The 24,691-nt window shown below is 52.2% G+C and overlaps 2 protein-coding genes across 10 annotated transcripts in view; one reads left to right on the plus strand and one right to left on the minus strand.

Annotated features, from left to right (window-relative positions):
* DLST (dihydrolipoamide S-succinyltransferase) overlaps positions 1-5,321 on the plus strand; it is a 28,059-nt gene extending 22,738 nt beyond the window's left edge. Inside the window, exon 16 of the mRNA XM_025869641.2 lies at positions 4,551-5,321. The gene's annotated coding sequence lies outside the window, so the exon portion shown is untranslated. The remainder of the gene's footprint in view (positions 1-4,550) is intronic.
* Positions 1-13,645, minus strand: part of RPS6KL1 (ribosomal protein S6 kinase like 1) — a 15,417-nt gene extending 1,772 nt beyond the window's left edge. For 3 of the 9 annotated variants that reach the window (XR_012379077.1, XM_073895569.1, XM_073895568.1), the window contains exons 1-10: positions 13,506-13,642; positions 11,886-12,174; positions 10,546-10,670; positions 9,588-9,680; positions 4,017-4,064; positions 3,499-3,631; positions 2,091-2,699; positions 1,615-1,704; positions 1,365-1,447; positions 111-206 (exon numbers count right to left, since the gene is read on the minus strand). Coding sequence is in view for 6 of the 9 variants with exons in the window: in XM_073895569.1 (XP_073751670.1) it covers positions 111-206; positions 1,365-1,447; positions 1,615-1,704; positions 2,091-2,699; positions 3,499-3,631; positions 4,017-4,064; positions 9,588-9,680; positions 10,546-10,670; positions 11,886-12,150 (1,542 nt within the window). In the remaining 3 variants the exon portion in view is untranslated. Of the gene's footprint in view, positions 1-98; positions 207-1,061; positions 1,175-1,364; positions 1,448-1,614; positions 1,705-2,090; positions 2,700-3,498; positions 3,632-4,016; positions 4,065-9,587; positions 9,681-10,545; positions 10,671-11,885; positions 12,175-13,505 lie in introns of those variants that run through there. The other 6 variants (XR_012379076.1, XM_073895566.1, XR_012379078.1 and 3 more) reach the window with 5 other exon arrangements.
* Between the last annotated feature and the right edge of the window lie 11,046 nt (positions 13,646-24,691).

Genomic DNA, 24,691 nt, shown 5'->3' on the forward strand with positions numbered 1-24,691 from the left:
TGCACCCACATCAGACGTCCAGCCTGTGGGGCTGTTCACGCCAGAGCTCTGCCCTCCCAGCAGCCCCCTCACGCCAAGCAGCTGCCGCCTCTGGACCAGCTGTAGCTCACCTCAGTCAGCAGGGAGGCCGCTGGGCGACTGAGCCACTCGGGCAGCTGGAGCCGGGTGTGGGGCTGGATTCCCGAGGGGTGGCTCTGCGACAGTGCCTGGGAAGACAGGGAAGGGGGCAACCCCAGCAATGTGTGCACGCTCCCGTGGCAGCCGGGATTTACCTTCCCCCGTGTCACGTCCCGTGGGTATGACGACGATGGTTGTCTTTCGCTTTGGAGCTACTGCATGCCAGGAAGATGCCTGACATCCCTTATCTGTAATTTCCACGACCACCCTCAAAGTAAGTTCTGGCATCTTCATTTTAAAGGCAAGAAGCAGGCTCAGGAGGTAAAGGGACTTTTATGCTGAGTTCAGGGTTGGAACCCAGGTCCCTCTGGCTCCAGGCCTGCCTGCCAGAAGCATCGATCAGGGCAGGCACTATGGCAGGAACAGCACTGGAACTTGCCTCCCGCCAGAAAACCCTGGAGCACAGAAAGGACTTCCTGGGGTCAGGCAAAGTGGCAAGACGCAACCCGGAGGGAGGCCGGGGGCCCTGGGCTAGAGAAGCGGTGGGAGGCCGAGAGGAGAGAACCCCGCTCTTGGGGCTGTTGCGGGCTAACAAGAGGGCACCAGGACAGATGTCAGGCCCCACTTCATCTGCTCCTGTCCTCTCCTGCTTGACTGTAGTCTGGCCTTGCCCTTGCTGCCTGCCTGGCCTAACCAGCCCCACATGTGATGCGGAGCTCAGGGGCACAGAGGGCAGAGGCTGCTGTCCTTCAGCCAAAACTGGAGCTTACAGCCCCGATGGCCGTGGGTGGGGGGAATGAGCAGTGAGGAGCAGCAGCTGGCGGGGGGATGAGTCAGTGGCCTTCCAGGGAAGAAGGTTGTGTCAAATTCCACGCTCCCTCCAGACCCACGCAGGGGTCCTCCTCCGGAACCCTTCCCTGACTAGCCCAGCTCAACTCCTTTACCTAAGTTGCCGACAGTCTTGCTAGCTATAGCCACTAGTGGGGCAGGGCTGCTCAGTGTGTCCAGGACCTGGGTGGGAGTGGCTTTCCGGGGCTCTCATGGCCTGTGGGGGCAGCTGCGGGGAAGGGAACAGCCGGGTCTTAGAGAACCAGGTAGCCTCAGCCCCGACCCTGGCCGGTTGGACTGAGCCGAGCCCATCCTACCCTCAGTGACACCCAGCAGGGCTCCCTGTCACCTGCCACTAACTCTGGCACTTAGTGTCATTCTGAAAACAGAATGAAGAGCTCTCTTCCCCAGCTACTCACGGTTCCAGTCAGCATTTCATACAGCAGAGACCCAAAGCTCCACCAGTCACAGGCTTCCGTCAGCTCAGAAATCCCACCCACCTCTGTGGGAATAAGAACACACATGTCCCAGCCTCACGCAAGAGGGCTGGTTTCCACTCTACCCCTCTGACCCAGACCCGGCCCCTTCCCACTGTCCTTCTTAGCCCCACGGCCCAACCCACAGAGGCACCCAAGATCTCAGGCCCCCCGGCCCCTCCTCCGCTCTTGCCTGGGGCACTGTAGAGATTGTCCAAGGCCTCCCTGCAGTAGTGGGGCTCCACCTCTGCCCACTGGCCGAAATACGTGAGCCGGATGTGACCTTCTCAGCCAGTGTGTGCAGGGAGGAAAAAGGGTGGACAAAACTTGTGGTTAGTAGTCCTGGAGCAGGTGGGAGGGGACTCCAGGGCTTCCCCCAACGGGCACTGGGCAGAGCCTCCCTAGGGCCTGGTCCCCTAAGGCCCAGAAACCACCGGGTTTTCCCAGGAGCTGCCGCCTTGGACTCAGGCTCAGGCTCAACCTTGGCCAACCAGACTCAGCCGCTGAGTGCCGAGTGAAGAGGCCAGGGGAAGAGGCAGGGGGCAGCAGATAACCTCAGAGGCCCCCTGGACTTTGGAGACCTGTCCTTCGCTGGCTGGAGGCTTTGGGGGCCCCATGTGAGAGGTGGGGTGAGGGCAGCCTAATTCCCCCCATCTCCCGGGCACCTACCTGCCTGGTCCAAGAGCAGGTTCCGGGGATTGAGGTCTCGGCACAGCACCCCCTGCTGGTGCAGCGCCTCCAGGGCCAGCAGGGTCTCAGCCGCCCACTGCTTCACCTGCTCTTCCTTCACCCTCCAGGCGCCACGGCCAGACCCCGGTTGAGCCCTATCTGCTAAGGGGCGGCTCGGAATTCTGCCTTGGCCACAGGCCCCCAGCACCCGGACAGCCCCCTGATGAACCCAAGGGAGCCCCCAAGAGGGCCTCACGTCCAAGCTCTGGCCAGGTCGCCGCCTGGCTTGGAGGTGCAGGCGGCCAACCGGGGCCTTCAGAAGGTCCGAGGGGCAGGAAGCGTGGGTCCTGGCGGAGGGGTCACCTTCAGCCTCTCTCTGGGGAGTGATGGGTGGGGCCTCCCTGGCTGGGGGAAGGCTCTGAGAAGTCTGTGGGAGCTCCCGAAGGATTCTGTCCGGCTGGCAGGTGGGTCCCAGGGGGAGTGGTGCTGGGGTCTGGAGGCCGAGGGGTGAGTTGAGCGGAGCCTTCATCCTCTCTGGGCTGGAGCCAGACCTGCCCCCAGACTGTTGGGGCTGCTCCTGGGAGAGCAGGTGGGACCAGAGCGTGCCCCCTGGGCCATGCAGAGGAGCAGTGAGCATGGGGACGGGAGAAGAGTGTGGACACCGCGTCCCCAACTCCTGCCTCCCCTCCGTCCAGCATGAGCCCCCTCCTCCTCAGCCCGGAGTGCCCTCTGCTCTCCCTCTGACCCACCCAGAGGGGACCCAGCCTCACAAGCTGGTGCAAAATGGGTGCTTACCGCCAAGGGAGTTGTAAATTATTGTTCCTGCCTGTGGTTTGGGTGGGAGGTTCACCCGTGCTCAGTATATTATTTTTTAATTTTAGGGAGAACAGTATAATGAAATTTAAGCACGTAAAATAAAAGAAGGCCAGGCATGGACCTGCAATGACTCTATGTTATGACCCAAGGATGTGTCCCTCATTAAAAAAAAAAAATCACTGTAATAGGGTGATCAATAAATATCTGCTCCACGGCCCCACTGCTGTCCTCACAGCCGCAGGCACCACCATCCTATGTGGCCACTCCAAAGAATGGGCACAGACTAGAAAAATGAAAAGAGCCTGAACTGGAAGAAATGGTGACAACAGGGACATTTGCATCAATGCCCTCACGGCCCAGGATGTGAACCTCCTCCTCCAGACGTCCCCTGCCCCCCCCCACCTGGCGCCACCCAGAGGCCTGCCCCAGCCCGATCCTGCCATCCTCCCCTGCCCCAGGAAACCTGGGTCTCCTGCTTGGCGCTGCACATTTAGTGCAAGTTACCCCCTCCTCGTGCTTGGCATTTTAAGGGGATGAAAAAGGACATGCCAAGGGCCTGAGGAGTTGACGGGGACCCCCGAGGCCCCCTCACCTTGCACATGCTCCAGCTGCAGGAAGATGGAATCCTCGCTTACAAAGTAGCGAAGCAGCTTTGTCATGTAGGGGACACCGTGCGGGATGATGGTCAGCCGCTCCCGGTTCGCCATGTGACACCTGGACAGGCTCTGGGGGGAGGACAGGCAGGTCAGCGGGGCACAGACCAGATGGTGCCCTGCGAGGGGATGTCCTAGCCTGGCTTTAGGGGCAAACAGATGATAGGGGTTAGAACCCACCCCAAAGAACAACTGCCTCCCCCCAGTTCCTGACCTGGCACTCACCCCTACTCCCACCACAGAATCCAGGCCCTCCACCCTCCAAAACAAGGATGAGGCAGTGTGTGTGTCTGGGAGGCGGGGGACATGCTCAGGGGCAGAACAAGCAGCTTTTAGATTTGGAGGGAGCTTCAGGTACAGGTTCTGGGTGGGAGGTTCCCCAGGGGGTAGGGGTTCCAAGAGCGGTAGGAAAGCCCCAGGGGGAATGCAGGATGACAGGGGACTAAGCGGCACCTGCCTTTACCACGAAGGTCCCTCCGGTCGCTGGGTCCTGGACCAGCTGCACCTGCCGAGGTCCAGGAGGCACGAGTCAAGGCAGAGGCTAGTTCCTGGGGCTCCAGGGCCCGAGCCCCAGCTCCCCAGGTTCCTCTCTCCAGGGCAGGCTGTAATGGTGCAGTGTGTGCCCCTGGCCCCCCAACGAGCTGACATCAACCCTGTCCTGCTCACACCCCCTTCGTTAGACCTGCAGTTTTAGCTCCGGTGCCAGCCCCCTGGTCAGGCTGGGACCCCTACTCTGTCTCCAGTGCTCTCTGGGCTCACCCTTAGGGAGCCCGATCACCGTGTCTAATTACCGGTCCCCCCACTCGGCTATGAGCAATATGAGGGCAGAGACTCCCCCGTCAGCTCTGTATTCCCAGAGTCCTGCACAGTGCAGGGATGTCGGAGACGCCTCATCTGTGCATGGTGCGTGGTCCCTCCTGCGGGGTTTGAGGGTGTCCTGGCTGGGCGGGACCTCAGAGCCAGTCACCTCTTCTGATCTCTTATTTTACAGGTGAAGCAGCTGAGGCTTTGAGAGTGCAGCCCAAGGTCACCCATGGGCCGAGCCGTGCCCCGAAACACACAGGCTTGGCATGGTCCTTTGGGTCCCTGCCCCTGCCTGCCCCTCCCCTTTTTTAAATAGTCTTTCTCTCTGGAGGCATCTATTGGAGAGCAGCCCCCTTCTCCCGTTGCTTTTGGTCCAAGGCAGCAACGTGCCAATTGCTGGGTCAGGGCCTTGTTTGGAGCTGGACCCTTGACTCATCTCTGTGGTGGGCAGGGGTGGACCCCAGCCACAGGAGAGAGCAGGAGCGTGTTGGGGCAGGAAAGCAGAAGATTTGGCCAGGTGAGGGGCATATGGGGGCAAGACCAGCACCCTGATGTCGTGACTCCTTGGCTGTCTGCCTGCCCTGCAGACCTCCCGCCTCCCCCCCCACCAGCCAGGCCACAAGGCAGTGGCAAAGGCTGCATCCAAGGATTGGGGTGGGAAAGGGGCACTGGGTTTAAATCTTGGGCAAGTGAATTGATTTTCTCATCTACCAAACAGGCATTACAAATGCCCACCTTCCCTCATTACTGGTTTGTTGAAGCCATAAATAGGCCCTTTATGGGCGCCTGGGTGGCTCAGTCAGTTAAGCGTCTGCCTTCAGCTCGGGTCAGGATCTCAGGGTCCTGGGATCGAGCCCCACATGGGGCTCCCTGCTCCGCGGGAAGCCTGCTTCTTCCTCTCCCTCTGCCCCTCCCCCTGCTTGTTTTCTGTCAAATAAATAAAATCTTTTTTTAAAAAGGCCCTTTGTTTCTATAAAGGCCAGGAGAACACCTGTTGCCACATTTGCCACATCACACTGCCTCTCTGAAACTTGTTCAACTGCAAAATGGGGTGACGGCAGTAGCTGCTTTAGGTCAGGAGGATGACCCCATTCCAGCAGACGAGTCTAACGGTGGCCTGCGCCTGCCATGCCACATGCCCTCCCTTGACAATCTGCAGTGACTGTTCCTGACATTATCGTAGGGAAGCCCCATGCTGGCTAAGAGCACTTATTCTGGGCTAAATGCTTTATATAGATTACTTAATTTTAGCCCCACAGCCCTACCAGGTGAGTGTTATGAATGACCCATTTTATTGATGAAGAAGCTGAGGTTCAGAGAGGTTATGTTACCTATAGTCCCACTGCTAAAAAGCGGTAGAGGTAGGATTTGAAGCCAGGCAGGGATGATCCGAGCCCTGGAGACCTAACTGCAAGGGGGGCACAGCCAGGTGACCATGGCACCTGCCCTCCCTTTGGTCCCCCTCCCCATCAGTGCCCTTCCGGAGGCAGCAGTGATGCCTGCCTTCTGACCACCAGAGGTCTCTCCTCCAACAGCCAGCGATGGAACCCAGCCCGGCCCCAGCTCCTTGACCAAATTTGTGCAATGTCTGAAAAAGCAAGAAAACTCGGGGGTAGGAGAATCGAGTTTCCCACAAATACAGACACCCTGGATAATTCCCCACTGTCCCTTGCCAACTGGGATTCCCTACCACCTTGTCCTGGCTAAGGTCCTCTCAGAGAGTCCAAAAAACCAGCAGTGAAGGCTGGGGAAGCCAGATTTAAAACTTGATCAGTACGCTGGAACAAGTGTGTTTAAATATATATATATATTTATGTATTTTTTAATACACACTCGTGCGCACACACATCTACCTATCTAGAGAGAAATAGACCAAAACACTAATAGCAATTAACTCGGAGCTAAGTAGGATAGTGGGGAATATATATATATAGATAGATACACACACACACATATATATACATATGTGTGTGTATATATATAGTTTTAAACTCCTTTCTCTTTCATATCCCAAGAGCAGAGGGGGCATTTTCCCCTTAAAGTAAGCAAACAAAAAAATCCCCCTCCTCTTTTGCTCAGTGCTATGGGGGACAGAGCACTAGCTAGTCACTTGACCTTATGAACCTCTGTTTCATTCTCTGTAAGACAATTATTAAAATGCAGCACTGTCCAAGGCGCCTGGGTGGCTCAGTCGGTTGAGCATCCGACTCTTGATTTTGGTTCAGGTCATGATCTCAGGGTCGGGAGATCGAGCCCCGTATTGGGCTCTGTGCTCAACTTGGAGTCTGCTTGGGTCCCTCCTCCCATCCCTGCACTCTCTGTCTCTCTCTCTCTCTAATAAATAAATAAATCTTAAAAAAAAATAAAATGCAGCACTGTTCATTGGAACATGAAATATATATCTGCCCTGTCCAATACAGAAGCTATTAACCATATGAAAAGCCAACAAGCCCTTGAAATGTGGTTGGGCAAATGAGAAGCAGAATATTTAATTTTAACTAATTTTAACTTCAATAGTCTTATGTGGCTAATGACTAATGGACGGGGCTGCACAGGCTAGTGCTTTTTTCCCAGAGCAACTGAGAGGGTTTAATGCAACAGTTTCGCAAATGAGAATGTGCCTTACTCATGTCAGGTGAATGTTGCCATTTGGAAGGTAGAAGGTAGTTCTGGGTGTCCCTACTTCACCTTTTCATAGAGGGAATTTTTTAATTCTTTTTAAGATACCCACTGAGATCTTGGGACAGGGAACAATGAAAGCTTCGGTGAAACACATTAACCCTTTCTTTAAAAATGCCCAAAGTATCAAAATCCCAGGAGGACTCTCTCATGGAGCAACCAAGTCCACAATTTCCAGATTCTCCAACTCCAAGGCCCATAGGGGCCTGGGATGTGAACCAAGGGGGCAGGGCAGGGACAAGGACAAACCAGAGGACTGGTGTCCCATTAAAACTGGCAGCACCCCCCCCCAACTCCTTGCTGCCATGTGAGGATGTGAGCCAGCATTTCCAGATCTTCCAATTTTGCAGGAGAAGCAGGAAAGCTGGACTTCTATATGAAACCTGCCAATTTTCAAATGTTGGTAAGTAATGATAATTTTAAAAAACACCCGTGTGTTTGAGCCAAAAAAACAAGAAGTAACTTGGATGGCCTTTTTCTTCCCCATCTCTGGCTCCTACATGAGGCTCAGCAAACATGTGGTGATATCTCTCAGGCTCCCCATGCTCCCTGAGAACAAACCCCTGGGTATTCTAGCCAGAGACCTATCTAGTCCCTGACCGCCCCCCACCCCCAACCTCGCAGTTCCCAGCAACGCCCTCTCCCTGCCAGTACCTCCTTAGCCCCTAGGGATCCCTCTCCCAGCCTGGTTCATCTAACAAGTGGGCATCTCTGGGGGCACTCCAGGCTTCCTGAGCAGGCCCTTGGCCCCTCCCTGGCCCTGAGGGCTGCTGGCCAGGCGCTGCTCTCCTGCCAGGATCTGCCTGGGCAGGGCTGCGGAATGGAGCGCCTGGCTGCAGGGACCTGGGCTCAGGGGCCCTAACATCTCTAATTTGGGGACGATGATGTTCCCGACTTGCAAATGACACAGAAAAGGGAAGCAGGATCTCAGGAGGGAGGTGGAGTAGGTAAACTGGATGCCCAAGAAAGGGTAAAAAAGGAAAGAAAGAATCTCAAAACAGAATGGTTGGGCTTGGCCTTAATTTGTGCTTCCCATATGCAGAGGCCTCAGAATCCTGGATTCTGAAAATGCTTTGCATATGCGTGTCCTGGGGTCAAACAAATTCGGGAAATTCTATCACAGACCTCCTTCTCGGAAACTCATGGTATACATTTGCATCCCCAAAGCTCTGCAAACTCCTATAATTAAAAAAACAAAGCCATGTCACTCTTACTCCCCATAACCCACACTGGTTGGACCTGGAACCCCCCTCTCCATGGTTCAGCGGGATCCCAACGTGAGGAAAAGGTGGTGGCAGTCCCCTCCCGGGCCGGTCTGTGGGAGCCGCTGTGCTTGGCTGGGGCCGCACAGACGAGTGCAGTTGGAGGGAAGGCAGATGGAAGCCGGCCGGGCCTTGGCTGACAGACTGGGGCCTGTTCCAGGGACCTGGGGAAGCAGCTGGAGCGCGGCTGGACAGGAAGCCTGCACGCCTCCCCGCCCGCCCTTGTCACTAGCATTTAGAGCCATCAAACACGTATCAAATGTTTCAGCGTGTGCCAGGCCTTTCCCAAAAGTTATTTCATTTTAGTTCCCACATGCCCCTGCGGGGGGGAGGATTCTTACCCCGCTCACAGATGAGGAAACCAACGGGAAGGTGAAGGCGTTTGCTGTGGCCACACTGCATGCAGCAGGCATCCTCTGTGAGCCACGGGCCCGGCAAAATCCCCCGATGAGTGTTTAAATTACAGATGCCTGGGCTCAACGCTGTAAATTCTGACTCCACGGGCCTGGGTGGGACCCAGGAATCCCTATTTAGGAAGCTCCCCAGGTGATTCTGATGAACAGCCAGTATGAGAAAGACCCAGGTTAGCAACTACTCAGGTGTGGCCTGGGTTGGGGCAGAGGGCAACCGAATATTGGCTCAGATTTCATTTGACTCAACTGTCTGTCCTTCTGGATCCCCCACTCTGAGGAGTGTCCCACGTACAGGTTGGGATGTCGGCTCCTATCTCCCTGCCTGCCCCACATTAAGAGAAAAGGCCTTAGATGGGGTCAGGATGGGGGTGGGGGGCAGGAGGGGATGGGCAGAGCCGCTGAGGCCCCTCTGGGGGCCGGGACCCTCAGCAGGACCGGCTTCTGGAGAGGAGTGTGCAATCACACCACATGAACTCCTTCAGCAGTACTTGGAGACAGCCCTGGGGTGCAGAGGGAGGGTGGGTGGGGGCCTGTGGGAAGCGGGAGGGGGAGTGAGCAGGGCCGTGTGGGCTGGCTTGGCGCCCTGCGCACTGCTTCTCCGGCTTCTGTCTTGAGCCTCTGAGGGAGTGGCTGTCTGTCTGAGCTCCAGGCTATGGAAAAGGGGCCATTTGCCTCTTCTGTTCCCCTTTTCCTCTCCAGGACCTGACTGATGTGTGCTGGGCTGGGAGAAGGTTGGGGAGCCACTGGACACAGCTGCTCTCCTCCCCTAGGGCCTACTGACCTCTTTCCAGCCCCTTCTCCCCATCCACCACCCCCATCTGCCTGCCCCATCTCCTTCGGCACCAAAACCGTGCCTGTCAGCTCACTCACCTTCTCGATGACCCCAACCACCTTGCAGCCCCTCAGCTGCTCCAGGGCAGAGCTCAGTGTGCGGATGGGCCGGAGCCTCAGGCTGCTGAAACCCTGCAGAGGTGGGAGACAGACCCCACAGACTCAGGGCCCAGCACTCCTCAGGCACTGCATTCTCACCGGGCCCTCCCCAGCTGCCAGGACAGCAGTGGGCACTAGGGGCAGAACCGGGGTCCACGGAGCACCCACCTCACAGGGAGCAGACAAGCTGGCCCTGACTGGCAGGGCCCCACCCCGGTCCCGGGTGACCACACTGCCCTCTGCCCTCGGCGCCCCCGGCCAGCCCTCCTCCAAGGCCCAGGGGAGTCCTCAGGCTTCAGATCCCCTGTCTTGAAAGCCCCACCCATAGGAGGCAGGTGCTCCCAGGGGTGGGGAAATAACCCAGGCACATGCGGGTCTCAGGGAACATGCCTGGAAGACCCAGCATGTGGCTCAGGCACCTACTTTGGGGAAAAGCAGCCTAATAAGATGCAGAAGAGAAAAACATTTCCAACATTGTGGTGTATTTATCGAAAAACTCCGAGTATAAGTGGACCCACACGGTTCAAACCCGTTCAAGGATCAACTGTGCTCACCCAAACTTCAACCCATTCAAACTTCAACAGACGTGGGAAACTTGCAGTGTGTACACATGGAGCTTGCGCATGAGCCGTGCATGAGAGTCTGGAGGTGTGTGTGTGTTTACCCTGTGTGGGGGTGAGACTGGCCTGGAGATGATGTGCTAAGAGTTTGAAGATGAAGGAACTAGTTGGGTGTGGGAGACGGAGGGAGCCAGCAGAATGGCAGGGAGACAGCCCTGTCCCTGGCACACACACAGCCCAGGACAGGAGGTGACAGCCCTCCGGCCCGTTGGGGGGGGGGGCCTCACTCTCTCCTCCCCGCTCAGAGCCCTCAGGCCTTTGGGGAGCGGTCTCCTCACCGTGCCGGGGCTGGCCCCACCGCCCAGGGTCTTCTGCAGGTGGCAGGTGAAGATCTCCTCGGCCCGCCGCAGGTACTTGGTAATTTTCAGCTTCACAGCCTCGCATCGCTCCTTGTTGGGGTCGACTGTGGGGTGAGGGGGTCACCAGGACCTACCCTGGCCCTGCGGCGGGGCCGGGGCTCCGGCTCCCGCTGCCCACCCTCTGCCTCCACAGGAGAGTGCCTGCTTCTGAGGCTGGTCTGCAGATGGTGCCCTGCCCCCAACTGTTCCCCCCACCCCCACCCCGCACACCCAGCCTTCCTCTGGGCAGGAGACCGGCAGCACCTGCCGATGAAGGAAGATGGGGGGAGAGGCTGGGTACGGTGGTCACAGGTGGCACCCTCCCCCACCTCACTGGCTGCCATCACACCCCGGGAAGGAACAGAGGGGGATTCCGGGGTCCGTTTTCAGAGCAGGAGACAGAAGCTCCCAGAGAACAGCCCTCTGCCTTCTCTGAGGCCCAGTGTGAAAAGGCCGGAGTGGGAACCAGGATTAGAAGAGGAATGGATTCACTGGGCAGTCGGAAGCCCCGGCGTTGGGGGGGCTCTGTGGCCGGGCGGCGGGGGCAAGAGGGGAGAGAAGCGTGAAGCAGGGACTGACTCCTCCCCCCCCACCGCCCTCGGGGGTCTCCACCTGGCCTCTCCCCTGCAGGCACAATGCCCCACTTTGCCGTAAACAGGCTGCTCTCTCTCTCTCTCTCTCTCTCCAGATGGCCCTTCGTTTTGACTTCTAGAAAATACCCTAGCCTAGCCTGGCGTCCTTTCCCTCTTTTCTCCCCTCATTTCTTCCTCATTGCTCTTCCCACCTGAGAGGTAATTATCCATCATTAAACTCATCAGTCTCGCCCCTGGTGATGCAAGGCCCCAGGGCAGGAGCGCCGCTCCGCTCCAGGGACAGGCAAGTGTACGGGGTCAGCGCCCAGCCTCTGGAGCCCCAACTGTTCAAACCTCAGCTCTGCCACTGAGACCTACGGAAACTTAAGCAAGTAATTTAACTGCCTGGTGCCTCAGTTTTCGCATCTGGAAAACAGGAATAAAAATAGTTCCTATATATGACATCAAACGTATATAGTCGTTTCCATTACCGTGAGGTTCAAATGAGTTAATACAGGTAAAGCCCTTAGACCAGGGTCCAGCATACATGAACCGCTCACACAGGCCAGCTATTACTACTGCCCCTGCCACAGGGCCTGCAGCGCCAGCCTAGAGCCCTGCTCACTCAGCACAGATGGACAGAGGACCGGGGGAGCCCCAAGCCTGCCCTGCCCCGGCAGCTCCCGCCCCTGGCCGCCCGGTCCTCACCGTGCACACCCCGCAGCAGCACGTCCACGCCGTTCTGGTAGTGGTTGAAGGCTGCCTCGTAGTCCTCACTGACATCCCGCTCCAGGGCCAGCCGGATCTGCGTGGCTGCATCCACCAGGTAGTCGCGCTTGGTCACGTCAGGGGCCCCGGGAGCCACCAGGTTGCGAATCTGCTCCAGGTACACGCGGGCCTGGGACCGTGCTCGGGAGCAAGGCTCAGGCTCCAGGCCAGGGCCCGGGGGGCACTCGCAGGCCACCAGACTCATGGCTGCTTGCCCTGTGGTGGTGACCTGAAATCAACAGATGCCCTGGGGAGGCCCCGGTGGCGAACAACAGCCCGTCCGTACCCTGGCTTCCTCTGCTGAAAACTGGGAGACTAGTACCTCCAAGGGCTGGAGGGATCAGAGCTAGTGCGGGTAACATCCCTCTATGGGGCCAGACCTTTTCTAAATGGTGATAATAGAATAATAACATGCTCGGGGCTCTTCCTTTCAATTCAAATTCACATCAACAGGTATTTCTTGAGCACTGGAGAGAGCTGAGGACATCTGTGATGCAGAACTGCCTTCCTGGGGTCTCAGAGACAAACTGGTGTCTAGCACATGGTAAACATATGTTGGCCACACGTTCCTCACACTGTTCCCTCCATCCTGCCTATTCTCCTGGTCATACTCCTCCTACAGGAATCTCATTTATCCTTCAGGGTTCAGCTCAATGGCATTTCCCTGAACAAGAGAGATTGCCCCCACCTTATTTCATTTCCTTTGGTGCGGAGGTCAGCAAGTGAGGAGCCCCCACCGCCACCCCCCGAGCCTGGCAGAGAGTTAGGCACAAGGCCTGGCCTTAAACCTGTGGGCAAATGAAATGACCTAGTGACAGATTCTGGATGGAGGTAGGGGAAGGAGGGCAGAGCCGACCGGCCCCAGGGAGGCAGCGGCACTCCCCTGGCTCCGTCTGAGTAAGCCAGGGGGCAACGTGGCCTCCAAGGACCTAGCAGCAGCTGCTCCCTGAGCAGTGTGTGACAAAAGTGGTCAAGGGGATAAGAGCAGTGGCTTCAGGAAAGGAAAGGGCTCTGGAGAGGCCCGCAGAACTGCCCCTACACCTCCGCCCCCCGCCTCAGTGGCACCTGTGTTCTCGCAGGCCCCACTGAGAAGGGCAGGGCCTGAACTTCCAAGACTAGGTCACCTCTGCCTAGAGGAACAGATAGAACAGGATGGGGAGTGGGGCGGGGAGGGAAACCCACATCCCCCAGCCCAGCGGGATGCTGAACTCCGGCCAGGATGCGGCCAGCGGGTGGAGGGAAGGAGGGAGGGAAGCCGCACCCTCCTTGCTCCGCCCAGCCACCCGGGACCCGCAGCTCGGAGGCCTGTGTCGGGGCGGGCGGACGCCAAGGCCGAGGGGCTGGGCTGCTCGAGTCAGGCTCCCGGGCCACCCCGCCGGGCTGGGTCCCGCGGGGCAGGACTGCGGGGCCGCGCCTGGACCCGGGAAGCAGAACGCCCAGCCCGCGAGTCCCGGCACGCAAGGTGCGCCACCCCGCGCGTTGGGACCGAGGGAGTGGGAGGAGGGGCCGCCCTCGCCTGGAGGACCGGAGCCCAGAGGAGGAGCCGGGCAAACCCCGTACCTGCCCGAGCCAGGAGCTCGGGCCGCGCGGCCGGACCTACCCCTTCCGCCACCGCCCCTCGTGCGGGAGACCGTGCACCACTCCGCCGCCTTGCGCCCTCCAGCCAGGTGCAGGGGCCTGGCCGGGTGCAGCCTGGCCATTGGCTGCGGATGAGCTCATCCTCCAGCGTTAGAATAAACCGCCAATCAGCACCCGGCTCCGTTTCTGCCGGCTCTTAAAGCCCCAGCATCCGCAAAGCTCGACCCTGGGGGAGGGAGTGAAGGGGACGTGAAGAGGGAGGGAGGGGCGGGGGTCCATAATCACCCAGGGCTGCGGCAGAGCCTGCTTCCGCAATCTAAGCCAACTAGGGGCGCAGGCATGGCTCAGTCGGTTGAGCTGGGACTCTTGGTTTCAGCTCAGGTCATGCTCTCAGGGTCCTGATCCAGCTCTGGGAGGGCTCCACGCTCAGCGAGGAGTCTGCTTGAGATTCTCTCCCTCTCCCTCTGTGCCTCCCCCTGCTCGCACTGGGGCACTCTCTGTCTCTCTCTCTCTCTAAAAATAAATTAATTAATTAAAAAAAAAGACATCTAGGTCGACTAGAAAACATGCCTGCCACTTCTGGGACTTTTCTCATTCATTATTTCATTCGGTCGTTTGACTATTTAATACTTTTGTACTGAGACACGACTATGCAGGAGGAACGAGATGCTGAGACACAGCGCCGGAAGAGACAGCCTCTGCTCACGTCTTCAGGGGTTTACAGTCTCTGGAGGGATCTAGGGATTAAAGAACTAAAGAATATAGTTGATGGTTCATTCCAGTTGTGATCAGAGCTGCATCAGAGAAGCACCACAGGGCCTATGAGACTTACAACAAGGGGAATGACCTGGTCTGGGGGTCAGAAGGCTTTCTAGAGGAAGTGATATCTGAACTGAGCATACAGACCTCACCTTCACCGCCTCCCCCCCCCCCCCCCCCCCGCCGCGCCCCGACCCCCCGCAGTGCTGCACTCATACTCTCCTTAGTGCACTGTCTCTCCCCTAGATATCTTATCATCCAGGTCCCCTTTCCTGAACCCCAACACCTCCTCCTCTGTCCTCATTCCCAGAGACATGCTTCCTCCTTCCCTTGAAAACACGGGAGCTCTCTTCTGTTTGCTCTCTGCTCACTAGCCAGGTCTGCACCCACATACTGCCTCCCCTTCCCACAGATGACCTGTCTGTGCCCCATCAAAGGCCAGCCTTACACTTGGGATCAGCCCCATCCTATCACCTACTCAAGGAACCATTCCAGCAATTCTCCCCTCTCTGTCCTGCATCATTAATTTTTGGCTCCCACCAGATCATTCTCATCTGATACAATCATAATGCTGATTCTCCCATTTTTAAAGCAAAACAACAAAACCAAACCAAACCGCTCTTGGCCTCACTTCTCCCTCTATCTACCACCCTAGGTTTGTAGCAAGGCTCCTTGAAAGAAAGGTCTATGCTTGCCCTCTCATTTCTCTTCTCCTACTCTTTCTTGAACCTGCTCTGATGAGGCTTTCTTCTTCAACATTCCTCTGAAATTGCTCTTGGCCAGGGCACTGGAGTGGCTCAGTTGGTTAAGTGGCTGACTCTTGATTTGGGCTCAGGCCGTGATCTCAGGGTCATGAGACTGAACTCTGTGCGGGGCTCCAAGTGGGGTTCCGTGCTGGGCATGGAGTCTGCTTAAGATTCTCTTTCCCTCTGCCCCTCCTCCCACTGCTCACTCACTCTCACTCTCAAAAAAAAGGGGGGGCACCTGTGTGGCTCGTCGGTTGAGCATCAGACTCTTGGTTTCAGCTCAGGTCATGATCTCATGGGTTGTGGGATCGAGCCCCACATCAGGCTCCACACTCAGTGGGGAGTCGACTGGAGATTCTCTCCCTCTCCCTCTGCCCCTCCCCACTCTCTCTCTCAAATAAATAAAAAAGTAAAATCTTAAAAAAAAATGAAATTGCTCTTGATCAAGTTACCAGTGACCTCCTGGTTGCTAAACCCAATGATCATTGCTTGGTCTTCACTTTCCTTGACCTCTCAGAAACATCCAACCCAAGTGATCATGCCTTTCTCCCTAGGCTTCTGGAACCCACACTCTCCTGGTTGCCTCCTGTCTCACTAGCAGCCCCTTCCCAGTCTCCTTTGATGGCTCTTCTCCTCCTCTCCAGCTTCTGAATGTTACAGTGACCCAGGGTTCAGTCCTTGATGTTTTCCTTACCTCTATCCTTATTGTCTTTTTTTTTTTTTTTAAGATTTTGTTTATTTGACAGAACGAGAGAGTACGAGCAGGTAGAAGGGCAGAGGGAGTGGGAGAAGCAGGCTTCCCGCTGAGCAGGGAGCCCGACGCGGGGCTTGATTCCAGGACCCTGGGATCATGACCTGAGCCAAAGGCAGACACTTAACTGACTGAGCCACCCAGGCGCCCCCTATCCTTACTGTCTTGATGAGGATTGCACATAGTCTTATGATTTTAAACAGCATTCTTCTATATGCTGATTGTTCTGTATATCATTTATCTATTTACAGATATCTTCTTTTTTTTAAAAGATTTTATTTATTTATTTATTTGTTTGTTTGTTTGTTTGAGAGAGAGAGAGAAACAACATGAGAGGGGAGAGGGTCAGAGGGAGAAGCAGGCTCCCCACTGAGCAGGAAACCCAATGCGGGACTCGATCCCAGGACTCCGGGATCATGACCTGAGCTGAAGGCAGTTGCTTAACCAACTGAGCCACCCAGGAGCCCCTTTACAGATATCTTCTATCTTCTGTATCTATTAGCCTTCACCTCTCTACCAGACTTAAGTATTTAATAGTCTAATAAAACATCTCAAATTCAACATGTCCAGAACGAAAGTCTTAAAACACAGCCTACAGAATTGGAGAAAACATCTGTAAATCATTTATTTGATAAGGGTCTAGCATCCAAAATATAACAAGAACCCTTACTATTCAACAATAAAATGACAAACAATCCAATTTAAAAGAGGCAAAGGATTTGAGTAAACACTTCTTCAGAGAAGATATACAAATGGCCAATAAGCACTTGAGAAGATACTCAATATCATTAGTCATTGGGGGAATACAAATTAAAACCACTTCATATCCACTAGGATGGCTTTGATAAAAAAAGATAGACAAGGGGCGCCTGGGGAGCTCAGTCGTTAAGCATCTGCCTTCGGCTCAGGTCATGATCCCAGGGTCCTGGGATCGAGCCCCGCATCGGGCTCCAGTCCCGCATCGGGCTCCAGTCCCGCATCGGGCTCCAGTCCCGCATCGGGCTCCCTGCTCCTGCTCCGCGGGAAGCCTGCTTCTCCCTCTCCCACTCCCCCTGCTTGTGTTCCCTCTCTCTCTGTGTCTCTCTGTCAAATAAATAAACAAAATCTTTAAAAAAAAAAAAAGGGTAGACAATAGCAAGTATTGATCTGGGGAAGTCGGAACTATGACGCATTGCCGGTCAGAGTGTAAAATGGTGCAGCTGCTTTGGAAAGCAGTTTGAAAGTTCTTGAGAAAAGAGTTACCATATGACCGAGCAATCCACTAATGGGCTCTCCGTACTCAAGAAAACTAAACACATATGTTCACATGAAAACTTACACATGGATGTTTATAGTGGCATCATTCATAATAATCAAAAAGTGGAAAGAATCCAAACAACCATCAACTGATGAACAGATAAATAAAATATGGCATATGCATATAATGGAATATTATCCAGCCATAAAAATAATGAAGTACGGATGGGTGGGCGGACCTTGAAAACACTATGCTGAGTAAAAAAAACAGACACAAAATACCACATATTTTATGAGTTCATTTATATAAAATTTGTACAACAGGCAAGGCCATAGGGACCAAAAATAGATTTCAGGGAGAGGGGAACGGGGGAGTGGCTGAAGAATATGGATTCCTTTTCTGGGTCAACAAATGTTCTGGAATTAGTGAGATGGTTGCAACACTTGTAAATATACTAAGAACCGCCAAATTCACATGGTTTTAGAAGATTTTATTTATTTGTCAGAGAGAGAGAGAATGCGAGAGCTCAAGCAGGGGGAGCAGCAGGCAGAGGGAGAAGCAGGCTCTCCGCTGAGCAAGGAGCCTGATGTGAGGCTCGATCCCAGGACCCTGGGTTCAGGATCCGAGCTGAAGGCAGACACTTAACTGACTGAGCCACCCAGGTGCCCCACAAATTCACATTTAAAGAAGTGAATGGTATATGAATTCTATCTCAATTTAAAAATTATCATAAGGAAAAAAAAACAAACACTGAATTATTGATCCTCCCTGACCTGAAACCTCCATCTAAAGCCTCTTCTAGCTCCATCCTTCCAATTGCTCAGGCCAAAAATTTTGAAGCCATCCTGGCTTCTCCTATTTTCTCACACTCTATATCCAATCCATTAGAATGTCATACTGGTTTTTCCCACAAAATATATCCAGACTCTGAGCACTGCTCACCCCCTCCACTTCTCACCTCCACCTCCACTGGTATGACTTTGGTAGGGGCATCTTCATCACATACCTGATTTACTGTTGGAGATTCCTCCTGGCTTACTGTTTCTACCATTGCCACCCTCAAGGCAGTCCTCAACACTGGGTCAGGGGATCCTTTCAAAGCACGGGTCAGATCCTGTCCCTCTTCTGCTCCAAAGTCTACAAGGGCTCCCATCCTTCAACTGAGAAAAACTCAAAGTCTCTACTATGACCTCCAAGGCTCTCATGGTCACCCTTCCCCATTATTTCTGCAGCTTCATCTCCTTCCAACCTTACTCACTCAACACCAGCCGCTCGGGCTTCCTTGTTGCTTCTGGAACATACCTGGCAGCTCCCACCCCAGAGCCCTTGCCTGGCAGCTACCCTCTGCCTGGAACAGTCTGCCTTTGGCCCTCTGCCTGGTAAACCCTAGCCTTGCTTCAAGTCATTGCCCTGCTGTCCCTTTCTTGAGAGACCAACTCTGACTACACCCTCCCAACACCCCATCTCCCTTACCCTGTTCCGCTTCTGTCCCACTGTACTCAACCCCATTAGCATGCAATATCATTTACTTACTTATTTCTCCACCTTTATGTTCTTTCCTTGCCTCCAGGTAAGATCCACATGGGCAAGGGCCTTTATCTGCTTTGTTCACTGACTTACCCCAAGCGGCTAGAACTGCATCTGGTACCTAGTATTGCTCCATAAACATTTGCTGAATGAATAAATGAGCTCCGAAGGATGAGAAAGAATTAACGAGGAAAAGTGTTGGGAGAGGACAGTGCAGGAGAATGTTCTGGGCAGAGAAACGGTGTGCATAAATGCCTCAACAAATTCAGGGAGAAAAAGAACATTTGCACATTAAACAAATGGCATGGCATAAAACCGTTTGATTAAATTTAGTTCTCATTCATGATAAGAACAAACTCTTTACGTAACAACTCTAAACAAACTTGCAAACTGACTTCTTAACTTGATAAAGGGTTATCTGCCAGAAACTTAGGGCAAACAGCCTATGTTATGGTGGCGCATTAGAAGGTTTCCCAGTCCACATGTCCTTCTGGCATACAGTAGGATCACACTTCTCTGCCCCTTTGGAAGGGGCCTGGCCATGGGACTGGCTTTGAAATGCTAATGGACAGAACTGGAGCGACTTGCGCTTAACTCACCCAGGCCCTTCCCTCCTACTACCACGATGATCCCTAAGGCACAGGTCCCTGGAGGCACAAGGCCTCCATCAGCCTGAGTCTCAGAAACAAGGAACGCCTCCCTGCCCCATGACTTGTGCTGGACGAGAGGTAAGTGAGAAGTGAATCTGAACGAGAAACAAAATTATTGCATAAAGCACAAGATTTGGGATTGTCTGTCATTGCAGCCTACCCTGACCTATCTGGACTGTTACGCCCAGTGCAGTCAGAAGTGAACCAATGCCTCTGCTCTTCAAATATATACTGGACGTTACCACTCATGTGGTAAGAAACCAAAAACAAACCAGAGGTTTAAAGATTGGGAAGGAAGAGGCCAAATTGCCATTATTTGTGGTGATGTGATTATCGACCTGGAAAACCCAGAGCACAAATTGATGAGTTCAGCAGAGTGGCTGGACGCCGGATCAATATTTACAAATCAAGAGCTTTCCCCTATATCAGCAATAACAATTTGAAAATGTAATAATAATTTTCAAATCCCATTCACCATAGTAATAAAAACTATGAAATACTTACAAATAAACTAATTAGAAATATGTAAGACCCTCATGGAGAAAACAATAAAATTGTATTGAAAGATACAAAAAAGACCCAAGTAAATGGAGAGATGTGTTGTGTTTTGTAATAGGATGACTACCATGGTAAAGATGTCGATTCTCCCTCTCCCCCAATTAATTTAAAACTCCAGTGCAATTCCAGTCAAACTCCCAAAAGGACTCTTCATAGAACTTGAGAGGATGCTTCTAAAATTCCTATGTTTATTCATTCACTTCACGGAAACTTATGGAGGGCTTACTATGGGTCTGACTCTGTTCTAGGTACTGAGGATACAGTGGTGAATGAAACAAACAAACAAAAAAACCCTTCTTGGAGCTCTCATTCCTAAGGGAGAAAACCAATGATAAAACATAGATGTATAGATACATAGTATCTCATGGTGATTATACACGGTATTTATAAATGTGCAACAACAGCCCCTTGAAAAAGAACAAATGGTGAGGGTTAGGAGGTCGCCTTACCAGATCAAAAGATATATCATAAAGCTGCAATTTTAAAAACAGGTGATGGGTACACATCAATAGATGATAAGAATAGAATAGAGCCCAAAACCAAGCTCATGCATCTAGAGGGATTTGACTTAGGATAAAGAAGCCATTTCAAACCAGTGGGACGGGATGAATTCTTCATGAGAGGTATTGGCATAATTAAATTAGCTTGTGGAAAAAAATTAATTCCTACTCATAAATAAAAAATAAATCCAAGTTTAAAATTCTAGATGAAAAAGAACCAGAACAACCTCAAATTTTTAGAAGAAAGTGTCGAAGAATGTCAGCATGATCTTTGGGTAGAAAGTGCCTTTTAAATATTCCTGGTGGAGAGGGATATGTAATTATACATTTTTTTGAAGATTTTATTTATTTAGTTGACAGCGAGAGAGGGAACACAAGCGGGGGGAGTGGGAGAGGGAGAAGCAGGCTTCCCGCTGAGCAAGGAGCCCGATGCGGGGCTCGATCCCAGGACCCTGGGATCATGACCTGAGCCAAAGGCAGGAGCTTAACGACTGAGCCACCCAAGTGCCCCTGTAATTATACATTTTGGAGGTTGGTTTTGACCATTTGAAGTACAAATACACATAATCTATGACCTATAAGTTCTACTTCTAGATATTTAATCCCGGAAAATATGTGTCCACATATATAAAGATGTATATGGATATTCATGGTAGCATTGCCTGCCATATCAAAAAATTGGGAAAAATTTTCAAATTTAATATATTATGGACTATCAATATAGAAATGAATTAATGAAATGTGGCATTTCATATATTGAATTATTATTCAGCATTTTTAAAAAGATTTATTTATGCATTCTAGAGATAGAGAGAACATGCTTTTTTTTTTTTCTGAATGTTGCCATTTAATCCAGAAATGAGAGCAAGACAGCAGCGCCAGGGAAGCGCTCCTCCGTAGAGTCACCCTGGAATGGAGCCCTGTGTGTGCCACGCTGCTCCGTCAGCACCTGACCGGCCTGGCCTGGAGCCGGCCTCCTGGGAGCCGGGTCAGGGCTGGCCACACACCCAAACTCTGTGGGTCCCAGTCTCTGGGGAGTCCCCGCCAGTCCCAGAAGAGGAGGCCAAGTTACGAGGCTGCCACCAGTTCCACCGGCTTGGGCCTGGCCTCCCGGGGGACTTGCTCTGGGAGCAGAGGGAGAGGAAGAGAATCTCAAACAGACACCCTGCTGAGCATGGAGCCCGATGCAGGGCTCGATCTCACAACCCTGAGACCATGACCTGAGCCGAAATCAAGAGCTGGACGCTTAACCGACTGAGCCACCCAGGCGCCCCTATTATTCAGCATTTTAGAAGAATGAACCAGAACTAAATCTGTGTGTGTAAACGTGCGAGATCTCAAAACATATTGTTGAGTAAAAACAGTTCCTAAATGCTACTTACAATGTGATATCTTTTATATTTATATTTGTTAAACACACACACAAAACAATACCATATATTATCGCTATATTATAGTGTATTAGGATTCTCCAGAGAAACAGAACCAGTAGGATAGATAGATAGGTAGATTTCTTATTATAAGAAATTGATTCATGCAATTATGGAGGCTGAGAAGCCAACGATCTGCCATCTGCAAGCTAGAGACCTAGAAAAGTCTGGGGCATAGTTCCAGTATAAACCTAAAGGCCTGAAAACCAGGAGATCTGATATTACAAGTTCCAGTCCAAGTCCAAAGCTTGAGAACCAGGAGCACCAACAGTGTAAGTCCCAGGCCAAAAGCAGAAGATAAATGTCCCAGCTCAGTCAGGCAGAGAGTGAATTCTCCTTTCCTCCACTCCTTTGTTCTATTCAGGCCTTTGGTGGATTGGATGATGCCCACCCACACTGGGGAAGGTCATCTGCTTTACTCAGTCCACCAATTCAAATGCTAATCTCATCTGGAAAAACTCTCACTGGCATTCATTCTCTTTCTTTTCTTTCTTCTTTCTTTCTTTCTTTCTTTCTTTCTTTCTTTCTTTCTTTCTTTCTTTCTTTCTTTCTTTCAAGATTTATCTATTTATTTATTTCAGAGAGAGAGAGAACACGGAGGGGAGGGGCAGAGGGAGAGAGAGTCTCAAGCCGACTCTGTGCTGAGTGCAGAGCCTGATGTGGGGCTCGATTCCATTACCCTGAGACCATGACCTGAGCTGAAACCAAGAGTTGGATGCCCAACCAACTGCACCACCCAGGTGTCCCGACATTATTTCTCCAGAAATAATGTTTAACCAAGTATCTGGGCACCCCATGACCCAGCGAAGCTGACACGTAAAATTAACGATTACAAATCGTAATAGCTAATATCTATTTGGCACTTACTGTGAGCCTGGCACTCATCCTAATGACCTAACATAGAGCATCTTACATGAATCCTGAAACAACACTACGAAAAACACAAAACAAAATACTGTTAGTTACTGTTATTAGTCTTTATTTTACAGATGATAAAACTGAGGCAGTTTTAGTTAAGCAATTCAATAATTCAATAAGCGGTTAAGTAATTTGCTTAAGCTTACACAGGTAGGAAGCTGGAGCACTGGGAAGCAAACCTTGGCCGTTTGGCTCCAGAGCCTGAGCCCTGGCCCCTGTGCTGAGCATGCTGAGCTCTCCTCAGTGCTGTTATCCAGCGAGTGGAGGTAAGGGACTGATTGGGGAGGGAGTAGGCGGGCGTTACCATACCTTTAATGTTCCGTTTCTAAGGGACAAAGGTAAATGGTATATTATTTGTGATGTTAAGATTAATATTTAAAAATATATATATTAAATATATACCATGAAATTACAGAATTATTTTTCAGAATATAGTGATCAGTGCTACAAGGAAGTAGGCCGTGCTCCATAAGCCTCTAATGGTGGAGTGGGACCCAGTTCGATGGGCAGGCATGTTTGGGAGACTTTCCTGAGGAAGCGCCTTTGAGCTGAGTTATGGCTGATGCATGTTTATTAGTCAGCAACCTTGGGTGTGGGAGGGGGGAAGGGATTTCCTGGCAGAGGAAACAGCATGAGCAAAGGCCCTGAGGGGGCACCACAAATTCCAGGAACTAGAAAAAGACAAGTGTGTTGGACCTTAGAGACAGGTCTAACATGGGATGAAGCTAGAGGTGGGCAGAGCTTAGATCTCATGGAGGCTTCCAGGCTGAGGGAAAGGACTGGGAGTTTAATTCTAAGAACAACATGTGATGTTGAGTAAGCTACAAACCGGAAACGCTGACTGACACCCTGGAAATCCATGGAGTCACTTTCTCAGGGCTGAGCTATGGAGGTGAGTGGAAATGCCGAGATGGAGCCCAAAAGTGTAGATCACTATCAAAGCACATGGCTCTGAAGCACGAGACGGGCATAGGGAGGCACCTGCTAGGAGAATGTGCAGTTGAAGGATGGGTTTGATTTTTGCCGCTGTTTTTATTTTTATGGTAACGACTTCTACACACAAAGACAAACCCACAAGGATGTTCACCGTAGCACTGTTTGTTATGACAACAAGAAGAAAGAGAACGCAGATATCCAGTAATAGATCAGTTAATCAAATTATGGGATAACCAAATGATGCAGTAAAATTCAGCCCTTGAAAAATCATATTGTTGAAGAATATCTAATGTCATGGGGAAATGTCTGTGATATAATAAGTTTAAAAAAGCAAGTTATAAAATAATGAGTATATTACGATCTCATTTATTTATTTATTTGAAAGAGAGAGAGAGAGCGCGAGTGGAGAGAGGGGCAAAGGGAGAGGGAGAAGCAGGCTCCCTGCTGAGCAGGGAGCCTGACTTGGGGTTGGATCCTGGGACCCTGGGATCATGACCTGAGCTAAAGGCAGACGCTTAACTGACTAAGTCACCCAGGTGGCCCACAATCTCATTCTGATATCAAAAATTAAGTATATGCTGGGGCGCCTGGGTGGCTCAGATGGTTAAGCGTCTGCCTTCGGCTCAGGTCATGATTCCAGGGTCCTGGGATCGAGTCCTGTATCCGGCTCCCCGCTGAGCAGGGAGCTGGATACAGGACCCCCCTCTGCCCGCCGCCCCCCCCCCCCCCCGGCTCGTGCTCTCTCTCTGTGTCAAATAAATAATAAAATCTTAAAAAAAAGAAAAAGGGGTCTTTTGGCCTCATGCAACGCAATACAAATTATGCCAAAGGAAGTGATCCCCTTTATCAAAAGAGAGGTTGATTTGTCTCGTGGACGCTCCACGTGAGCCCAGGACGGAGCTGGGATGTTGGAGGAGGGCAGTGGGATAAGAAAGAAGGGGCTCTGGCCCCGGCTTAGACCAACTTTATACCAAAGCTGAAAAAAAATGTATTGCTCATTCTCTGGATTTTGGAAGAATTTGATTTCATTGAAATTCTTCATTTCAACCTGTGCTGGATCACAAAAAAGACTTTGGTGGGGTAAGTGTGGAAGGAAGATGTAACCACTCAGTATCTGAAACGAGAGACTGAGTTTACTGCTTGCTGAAGCAAGGGA

Source organism: Callorhinus ursinus, unplaced genomic scaffold (assembly GCF_003265705.2).
Source record: "Callorhinus ursinus isolate GAN/ISIS: 27379988/994484 unplaced genomic scaffold, GSC_fseal_2.0 scaffold8, whole genome shotgun sequence".
In the NCBI taxonomy this organism is placed as follows: Eukaryota; Metazoa; Chordata; class Mammalia; order Carnivora; family Otariidae; genus Callorhinus; species Callorhinus ursinus.